The sequence below is a fragment of the Fopius arisanus genome, unplaced genomic scaffold (assembly GCF_000806365.1).
Source record: "Fopius arisanus strain USDA-PBARC FA_bdor unplaced genomic scaffold, ASM80636v1 scaffold00075, whole genome shotgun sequence".
Classification (NCBI taxonomy): Eukaryota; Metazoa; Arthropoda; class Insecta; order Hymenoptera; family Braconidae; genus Fopius; species Fopius arisanus.
Window position 1 is genome coordinate 19,174 of NW_011887814.1, and position 10,604 is coordinate 29,777.

A 10,604-nucleotide genomic window follows, 5' to 3' on the forward strand; every position below is an offset into this window, starting at 1 on the left:
GACTGAATGATTAATTCGAGTAATAATCATTTTTTATGAGTGGTTTTAATAATTATAATAATCATCGCAAAACTCTTTGTGATGGGGAAATTTCCTTTAAGAGATCGTTTATTCGATTGTTTTCATAATTTAATTACATAGTAGTTATTTATGTACATAGGGTTGATAGACTGTACACGTTTGTTTTTACACAATTAAAAATCAATTAATCTACGCTGAGGTGGGAGACAAGAGTCTCATTGAATTCTCTATTAAATCTGCGGCCTTTACACTAATTTTCTGACTCGTTCTCTCGTCGCTAGTTTCACTCGCCCAGGACTTCTTGCTGCACAGCATCATGATCATCAGAATTGGTAGGTGAATCAGGGAAAAACGAAACAGCTTTCGAGAACTCGCGCTATCCGATTTCTTATTGAACTCCCAAGCTAGAAATAACAAAAATTTTCAGCTATTGTTTACAAAAGTTTAAAAGTTACTTCGGGGCATTTCTGGGCAATTTGAGATGATTAACCGAACGAATCTATTTTAGATTGCCAAAAATAATTCACCTAAGTAGAGGAAATATGCATTGAGAGGGGTGGAAGCAGCAGCAAACCACCAGTTAGTGACGTCCAACATCGGTGACAAGTATGACAGTCCCATCAATACCCCAGTGTATCTCAAGGCAGTTCTTCTGCAAAGTCCTGGATTGGTGACAGCCATCATCCTGTAGCCAGCGCGACTGTAGTCAGGCCTGAGATTCCAGGAGAGAGCGTTAAAGTGGGGAAATTGCCAGGCGTACAGCATCCCAGACATCACCCAAGCTCCAGGTGCTAATAGATCACCTGCACAGCCTGCCCAACCCATCAGCGGTGGAATAGCACCGACTAGGTCAACAATTGATCATTATTCTCATGTTAAACATTAACGGATCTCATTTTTAAGTCTAGTTAAGTTTATTTATTATTATTTACCAATAGATCCAACCCACGTATTGAGAATTGACACTCGTTTCATTGGTGTATAAATCATTGTGTAGAGCACCAAATTAGCTGCGCCGAGGGCAGCTGTCAATCCATTGACTGTGAAATATAGAATTGACAGTCCAGTGATACCAGAAATTGCTGCGAAGGCGACAGCATGTGCGGGTCTAGAATGAAGAAAATTAATTTCTCATTATTTGCGGGAAATGACAGTCAATGGTTTATATTTAAAGGAAGGATAACTATTTATCATTGCTTACGTCACATGGCCCCGTACCAGGACTCGATTTTTCGTTCTCGACATTTGAGCATCGAATGGCACCTCAAAAAATTGATTTATCGAGTTTGCTGTGGCTGATACTAGACCAGTCCCAAGGGCACACGTGATGAATGTCTGGGGGTCAAAAGCACCTGGGGCTAGGGCATATCCTCCCATCGTCGTAATTACAACCAGAGCTGAAAAAAATGATATAATTCGTCTAGAAATCAAAATAAAGAAAATGAAATGGGAAATTTTCTTAGCACAGAACAGGTGGGAATTTATTGAAAATCATTATTACCAGAATTGATTGAAATTTGTTTTGGATGTGAAAGGAGGAAAATACTCACATGTTAAACGGATTTTTGATAATGCTAGACAGTGTTTGTGGATTTTACTAGATTCCAATGCCAGTTTATTCCATCCCTCTGAATTTTTGGCATTTTCAATACTGGCGTCAAGTTTTTTCGGTATTAATTGCGCTGGAGGTATTAAATCCTCTGGACTGAATTTTAATTTTGTTTTTGAGGAACTCGAAACTGTTATCCATGGTGGCTCCTGGAGGGACTCTTCTTTTATCACAGGTCTCGCAGAGTACTGAAGAAACAATGAATCGAATGACTGATTACTGATGGATTTTAATAAAAAAGATCACTCACTGAAGTTGTTAAAATATTGTTGCAACATTTTGTGAATCTGCAGAGCCTCAAAGAAGACGATAAAAATATCATCATAGAAGAATTCCTAGTCCAACATCATCCTGCAAATAAAAAATCCATAATAAAGTGAGAAAAAACACAAAAAAGTGAAATAAAAAAATAAAAAGACATTTTTTTAGTGCAGTAAGAGAATTTCCATGAGAAAAACACAAACTTTTTGACTTTCTGTCAATTTGGCAGTGAAAAATTACCTCACGTTTACTGATGACATAATCACAGGGGATATTTCGAAAATAACCTCAAAATTCACAAAAATAAATTTATCTGGAAGAAGATTGATTAAATGAAAAATACGCACCCTGAATAAATGCCTAGCATCAGCTTAATTGCTGAGGAAATGTTTCCATCCAATTGTCACGATGGAAATATCAATAGAAAATACTTTTCCACTCTAAAGAATAATTTTGCATTATGTCAGTTCGTAAACACGTGAATTTTGCTGAGAAATTGGCGCTGAAGTCAATCGCTGCTACCGGCGGGAAAAAATTGAATATTCAAATAATACGAGACAAATCTGTGGAAAATTTAATCATTCATGAAACTTTGAATTTCGAAAGATGAAATTTTCCTCAAGGGATCATGTTTAAAATATTTTTTTAATCATTCCTTTTAATTGCGCTCATTAACTAAAACTAGGCTAATGAGGAATCATTCTTAATTCTACGCAATATTCCATGATAAATGAAATGTAAATGCCATCTCGAGAAATAAAATAAAGAATTTCGTGATGAGTCGATCTTATATGAATAATTTTCTAGATGTTCCACTGATTCTTCAAGACCACGGAAAAATTGTCGGATCCCACAGTACAAATGCCATCTGTTCTGTAAAATTGTAAAAGTATTTGCGATTTCGTTGAGTTCTCGGTAGAAATTGCAAATTTATCCGCAAAACGCACGAATACTTGTCGAGTATTGAATTCCTGAATTAATATTCATCGCATTGAGTTGAGAACCGTAAAAAAAGACATCATCGTCTTTAAAGCCTTTGAGAAGAAAATAAATACCTTGAGTAATTCCTTCAATTAATTAAGATTGGATATTAGAATTATTATTATTTCTTACCGCACCGAAACTTTCCATTGACATGACGTAGATTTTGCCAGCTGTTAATTGCCACGGCCTTGAACTCCTCATCATAATTGGGATAATCATCAGCTGTAATTTAGGAGGCAATCGGTACCATTCGCTCTGGTACCTAGAAATGCCAAAAAAAAATTTCATATCTCATTTCGATTAATTTTGAGTGCCCGTCCGCCTCAAATTTTCAAAATATCCCGATCCGAGATTTCGGGGAATCCCCAGATTCTATGGTGATTATTGTATTGTGCGGTGATGGTAATTGCAGATTACTAATTACGACATGTTGGTAATTACGTTCCGGAGGGGAATAATTACTATTGGCATATGATCATATGAATATAAAATACTCCATTTTCTTGCCCACTCCAACATACGTTACAAGATGGCCGCTGAGTTCTCCACTGACCAAATAAAATACTAATAATTATTTTCACAACCACAACACGCACTTGTCAGATAATTTCCGACATGACGTAGGTAATTTTCCATTTAATTTCAAATTAATAATAAAATTAGTATTTTCACCGCAATAATCAAAGAGGATTGACTAAAGTAGAGGCTCAGTGCTAGGGGTTTGAGTGACCCCAGCGGCATCGTAGTACTGCACCCGAAGAGAGGGAGGGCGCAACACGGAATGAGGGACCAGTCGACAGGATGAATGTTATTTTCTGCGTTACGAAATTGGTATTCACGGAAATTTGACAATTTTATGGAGTCATTTAAATTTTTTTCCCCCATGTGACCCTTAATCAAATCCAATTAACCCTTAATCAAATTCAATTTACTGCTACTGAGGCAGTTACCGAGTCGGCTGACGGGCAGACACCCCTATTGCGTCCTTCTCTTGGGGTGCAGTACAACGATGTCGCTGGGGTCACTCCAACCCCCAGAACTGAGCCTCTACTTTAATCAATCCTCTTTGACACTAATCACCAAAATAATGATCCTCGAATCCCCGGGATTCCCGGGTATTTAAGGGTAAAAAATTGAGGAAGACTGGTCTGACTGATAATTTATTTCGATAAATTACAGACGTGGACAGAAGGACATGTTCATTTTTAATGAGGAGAGTATGTCCTAACCAGCTGATCCAAAATAAATGTGTGATTGACGCAAAACATGCGAGTAATAGTCGGATCATCTCACTCGATTGAGACGCTATTTTGACAATTGCCTGAGGTCATACCAACAGATTATTGTTTATTGAACCTGAGTACATGATTTTATGTACTCACGGTCATTCCAGTAAATACCACGAACGCCATGTTAGTACCAACGACAATCAGAAGAGCAATAGTGTAAGAAGACTCCAACTCTTCAGTAAATCTGTCGATTATTGCATTAAATTTCATCTCAAGTTATAATTTATAAAACATTATGAATTTTCCGAGGGAAATTATAAACACGATCATGAATCTCCATGAATTATATAAATAAATGGGACAAAATTTATTTATTTAAGAAATGATCATTCTAAATTTATTATCAATTATATTCACGAATATTTATTCATTTATGCATAATAATAATCTAATTGTCCTAAAAATTAAAAATGAATTCAAAATTTTGAGATCGGTTTCCCTTTTCTTTTTTATTACTAGAAATATTAGTAGAAAGATATTTATTTTTCCACTTTACCTGAAAATTCTAGTTTGCAAGTCAGAACATTTTTTTGTGTGAATAATGACTATTTGAAAATCATCTGATGTTTGTTCAGTATCTTTCACGGTTTTGTTGATGGCTAATGTTTCCAATTGCGATCTGGAAAGCAATGCGTCATACACGCGATTTAACTGGAATATGTTGGATTTACTTACTGGAGAATTTGAATCATTCCGCAAGCATGACTGATGAGAGTCGCAAATAAATTATCGAAAAGAACAATATAGGCTAGACCAACGGGCACCGTTAAATACGCATGAATCAATAAATGGACGTAATATTTGTTTTGATCGATGAAGAATTCAGTTTGATACAGAAAAATTCGAGGGCGAGACTCATTCAGCGGTTTGATAATATCCAGAATTTTTGGAATTGCAGGTGAGCAAAAATAAGCCAGCAGACACGAGTAGATTGACACTATTTTCCATAAAAATGAATGAAATAAAAAAATTAATCTATTGAGAAACTAATTGAAGGAACAGATGAGAGATATATGATAAAATCTCCAATCAATCCTTTTTATTTCTATTTATTCCTCGTATATTTTCTCATTCTACCGCTAGTTTTTTTTTCGTAAAATAACATCTTCTCATACGTATACGCAGAATTGATCTCCAACAATATTTATGAGAAAATAAATTAAATAACGTGAATTACTCGTACCTGTGTAAAATACATTTAATCGTCGTGCCCTGTCTGAATATTGATGAAGAACTTGAAGATCGCTCTCTGATTCCAAGCCCTGCCAATCGCTTTTAACAATTATTAACAAACGTTTCATCTGTAGAAAATGATAAGTCAATAATTTCAACATCTCAAGGTAAACTATAAAATAATTACGTGGTCTTCCATGATTATCCAATTGATGAATTTCGTCAGACCTATTACGTAATATCCCAAGTTTAATAGACATTCAATGACGAGATCGAAATCATTCAATGACTCAATTAATTTTATTATCTGATGCAAATAATACAAATACAAAAAATTGATTAAAAGGTACTAAACCTCTCGTTGATATAATCAATACACTACAAATTCGTAAAAACACTGAGAAAGGTACCTCTGACCCTGTAATTCACTGGAAAATAGAATAGATTGTGAAGGAATTATATTAAGAATAAATAATAAAATTTCATATTTATGTATTTCACATAGATATGTAAATTATATATATTTCCAGCGGAAATATTCAAATATATGTATTGGACAGAAGTAAATTACTCCAGATATTTATCAAATGATCTATAAACAAAATGAATTTGTTAACACTTAAATACCTTTGGTATTAATATAGAGCAGACCATCAAAAGGGTTAAACATCTGAAGAAGATTTTCTCCTTCGAGGGTCGAAAAGGCCAATGTCCGATGCACTGTAAGGAATATTTTAAGATTCGATAATAGGGGGAATCGAAAATGTCGGTCATGATTTTTCTGATCGGGGGATGCACAAGGTTCAACTGAAATATCCAGTTTATAAAATGTTCGATTGAATGATGGCAAATGCTGAATTCACACTGGCAAATCTAAATCTTTCAACCCCTTCGGCGCCCTCGAGGGCAATAGAGTCGATGAATATTTGATAATGGTAAATCTCTCTTGCCATCGACACATCAAAGTAGAATGAAAATACGAGTAACGAGGACTAATTGCTTTCTAGAGAATCAATTACGTGAATAACTGAGGAATTTAATCTACATCGATTCGATTTTCAGACAGACTTAGTACCGAGGGGAAACTTTATTACCATTTTAGTAATTGTACCACGTTGTGACAATTCGCAAAGTCTCACCAGGAAAGACTCGTAAAAATTGCCATTTCTTCTCAGTTTTACTCACCTTTCACTGTCATTTGCTCATAAAACGGAAATTTTTACCATTTTTCCCTCTTCATGGAAGTTTTAACCTAATTTACTTGTGAGTAATTAATCGCCAGCTTGACTTCAATAACATTTTAACCAAACTTATAGAATATGGAAAATAACCAATATGACAAAACCTCAACAGAATGGTAAACGAAAAAACGTGATTATTATTTAGTTTCTTCTCGTTAGAAATAGTAGATTGACATGCCATTCTGGGTTGATGAAAATATTTCCTAGCCACGGAGTTCCTGATGAACGCATAATTAACGCATTGAATTCAGAACCGTAAAGAAAGACATCATTGTCTTCAAGGCCTTCGAAAAAAAAATAATTGCGTTGAATCATTCGATTATATAATAAGATAATTAATTATTCCATCATTCTCTTTACCGTTCCGAAACTTTGCATCGACATGACGTAGATTTTTCCAGCTGTTATTTCACATGGTTTTAGACTTCTCATCATAATTGGGATAATCATCAACTGTAATCTAGGGGGCAATCGGTACCATTCGCTCTGGTACCTGAAAATTACAATTAAGGCTCGGGTGGATTATCTAGAAAAGATAATTTACTCCGAAATTCGGATTCCTAATTCCTTTGGCAATTAACCCTCTTTTTCAATAATTGTTAGCTAGCGTTCTAGCGGTTGTCAACAACTAGGCCGCTAGCTAACAATTATCGGAAAAAACGATTAATTGACGGAATAATTAGAAGTCCCAATTTTGGAGTAAATTATCTTTTCCAGACAGTCCATCCGGGCCTTAAACCCAAATAATTGTCTCTAATCTAAGAGTAACAAATTATATTGTTGCTCTTTATTACTCACGTGGATATAAAAACCTTTTCACTTTTAACAATGAGAATATGTCCCAACCAGCTGATCCAAAACAAATGAGACAGGGCAGCTAGGGAGATGAATATTATTCTGATCATCTCGTCCAGGCTGGATATTTTAATAACAACCTCACAACGTGACAACAAATTATTGTTGTATGTTAATAAATTCCAACAATTGCATTCGGTACTCACTGTTACTCCTGCGAATACTATCAGCAGCATATTAACACCAACGATAATTAGAAGAGCAATACTGTAGCATGACTCCAAATTTGTGACGAACCTATGTTTAATGAACAATTTCCAGTAATTTATACTGTAAATTAGCGGGTTCTTCTATAAATTGTTCTAACATCTACAAAATTTATGCTCTAAATTGGGGCTCTCTTTTCAATTTCAAATTATGAAGAAGGATATTTTATTTAAAAAGGTCATAATTTTAGATAAGACGTAGCTCACATGAGAATCCATGTTTGCAAGTCGGAACATCTTTTTATGCAATTCATTGTTATTTGGAAATTATTCACGTGCAGATTTTGCATAGTATAATTAACGTGTATTGTTTCCAATTGCGATCTGGAAAGCGATACAGTCTTACACATGATTCAACTAGTGTTTTTTGGAATTACTTACTGGAGAATTTGAAACATTCCGCATGCATGAGTGATGAGAGTTGCGAATAAATTATCGAAAAAAACAACATAGGATAGACCAACGGGCACCGTTATATAGGCATGAATCAATAAATGGATGTAATATTTGTCTTGATCGATGAAGAATTCAGTTTGATACAGAAAAACTCGAGGTCGAGACTCATTCAGCGGTTTGATAATATCCAGAATTTTTGGAACCGCAGGTGAGCTAAAATAAGCCAGAAGAGAGGAGTAGAGACCAACTGTGTATAATAAATACAAAAAAAAACGCGAATTATTCAATTTATTCCAACAATAGGCGAAAGACCCATTCGAAATTGATCGATCACCTCTTTTTTCTCAGAAAATAGATGGAACATCCATTTGAATAATATAAATCTAAAATATCTACCCACTTTCATATATTTTTCAATTATTATAATAACTAAATAATTTTTATTATGAATTAATCAATCAAGAATCCATTGAAATATATTCAAGACAGAATTCAAGATATTTCAGAATATATTTTTCAAATCGTTCTCCGTACATTTTTCTAATTTTATTTATTTATATGTTTTATATAATATATTATATAATAAAGATAAAAATTAGTCCACGATACCTGCATAGAAAATGTTCCATCGTCTTGCCCTGTTCGAATGGTGATGGAGTATTTGGCGTTCACTTACCAATTTTAAATCATTCCAGTCCTTTTCAACAACTAGTAATAAATGCTTCATCTAAAACGAGCGATTTAGTAATAACTGAGAGATCTCATCTGGGATGGTTATAAATTATATTACATGATCTTCCATGATAATCCAGTTGAAGAATTTTATTAGACCGAGCATGTAACATCCCAGAATCAGTAGGCACTCGACGACCAGATCGAAATCGTTCAATAATTCAATCAATTTTATTGTCTAATTCGAATGATGAATTTGTTAAACCCATTTATTACTAATTTACTAACAGGTGGGAGACAATTAATGGGATCGTTTGGAATTATTTAAAAAAATCGACAACAGCAAACATTTTATTTATAATTCAACGAAAATAAATGAATGATTATTGATGATAAAATTGATGATAAAATTGGTTTTTTTCTAGGTATAAATTATTACTATAGATTATTTTTTCAGATGAAATACCAAAATAGAAATAAAAATGGTACCTTTGGTATAACGATTGTACTGATTATAAAAAGAGTTAATGATCTGAAGAAGAGTTTCTCCTTCGACGATTGAAAGGGCCAATGTCCGATGGACTGTAGGGAATATTTTAGAATTCGATAATGTCTAGAGTCGAATATATCCCCCATGACGACTGCTGATGCGACTGAATCCTTTGAGCTGTCAATTAAAATCTTGAACGCCAGCTCATATCGTATTCTGTTAGATACTAAAAAATGCCCATTTTTCATCACGACTTACAGCCAAGTGTCTCGTTGCAGTAATTGCGCCGATAAATTTTTTATGAGAAACGATTTCTCTTGACATGCTGTGAGGGAACAAAGTCGAGAATATCTGTCTAGAGTCAAACGAAGACTAGAGTTCACAACTTCTGAAGTTCCGAAATTTTTATTTCATTCCCCTATTGTATCCCTCGATACCAGATAAACTTAACAAATTAATTTAAATGTAAATAAACTTACAAGAGCTTAATAAATATCTATTCACATTTTACAAGTAATTCATGATTGTTCTTGTTGCAGATTATGCAGGGGAAGAGTTATGACTGAAGCCTGAAAAATAATTACTCTAAGGATTACTGCAAAGTGAAAAGTTCCAGACTCTTGAAAACTTGGGGTAATCCTGTAAGTTCAATGTTAATGAAATAAATGAAGAATGATGAACATAATCATTGGAAATTGAAAATCGACATTAATGTTTCAAATCACTGAGTAGAAAGTTCGAAATTATGTGAATTATTTCACATTCTACGGAAGAAATCGAAAGGAAAATAAAAAGTTTTCGTCTTCTGACTGGTTTAGATTTAAATAATCGATCATTTTTCCATACCTTTTACATTGTTGATGATAAATAATAATTGCAACTTCCCCTTTTTTGGGACTTACAATACAAATCGTTCAACACAAACTCAATTTTGTTCTTCGTCGTCTCACGCACGAAAAAAACAAATGGAACCAATGGAACCAAAAAAAGTGAAATCCGTACCTAATCCAATTACAAGTAAGAAAGGTAATTATGCCGACTTGAATTATAAACAAGAATAATTAAATACCAAATATCAATCTACAAAAATTAATTTGTTATATACCACTTATAGGAAGAATTTAGCGAACGTTACAAGAATGTCACAATACAGAAGACGAAGACGTACTGAGGAATTAAGCTTCCCTTCACCCCATACCTAGGGGGTTGCTAGGGTGCATTCAACACATACGACCTGTTACCATCAGAGTAAAAAACCCTAATCCAATTTTTCTGAAATTTTATTCGAATTTTCAAACCCCCCAGTATTTTTATCACGTGAATCACAATTGAAAAATATAAATGACAAAAACCAGTTATTTGATAAAAAAAAATTAACTGAAACTTCATAATTACTATTAAATTATC

At 34.0% G+C, this 10,604-nt stretch overlaps 2 protein-coding genes and 1 long non-coding RNA gene across 4 annotated transcripts; 1 reads left to right on the top strand and 2 right to left on the bottom strand.

Moving 5' to 3' along the window:
* Positions 1-79: 79 nt before the first annotated feature.
* Positions 80-2,379, bottom strand: Cox10 (Cytochrome c oxidase assembly factor 10). Of its 2 annotated transcripts, none has more exons than XM_011310349.1 (7): positions 2,239-2,379; positions 1,881-1,981; positions 1,572-1,818; positions 1,223-1,418; positions 954-1,129; positions 549-866; positions 80-425 (listed from the first exon to the last, which is right to left on the bottom strand). In XM_011310349.1, exons 2-7 carry the CDS (start codon positions 1,953-1,955, stop codon positions 211-213), a joined length of 1,227 nt encoding a protein of 408 aa, XP_011308651.1. In that variant the 5' UTR covers positions 1,956-1,981; positions 2,239-2,379; the 3' UTR covers positions 80-210. The 2 variants fall into 2 exon arrangements, with proteins under 2 accessions (XP_011308651.1, XP_011308652.1); XM_011310350.1 differs by lacking the exon at positions 2,239-2,379 and adding an exon at positions 2,132-2,151.
* Positions 2,380-6,755: 4,376 nt separating this feature from the next.
* LOC105269874 (odorant receptor 13a-like) lies at positions 6,756-9,343 on the bottom strand. Its single transcript, XM_011310450.1, has 5 exons — positions 9,174-9,343; positions 7,580-7,670; positions 7,377-7,513; positions 6,939-7,071; positions 6,756-6,862 (listed from the first exon to the last, which is right to left on the bottom strand). The coding sequence occupies exons 1-5, from the start codon at positions 9,341-9,343 to the stop codon at positions 6,812-6,814; spliced, it is 582 nt and encodes a 193-aa protein (XP_011308752.1). The 3' UTR covers positions 6,756-6,811.
* Positions 9,344-9,569: 226 nt separating this feature from the next.
* Positions 9,570-10,546, top strand: LOC105269816 (uncharacterized). Its single transcript, XR_892480.1, has 3 exons — positions 9,570-9,662; positions 9,737-10,223; positions 10,312-10,546. It is a non-coding gene; the product is annotated as an uncharacterized lncRNA (long non-coding RNA).
* Positions 10,547-10,604: the final 58 nt, after the last annotated feature.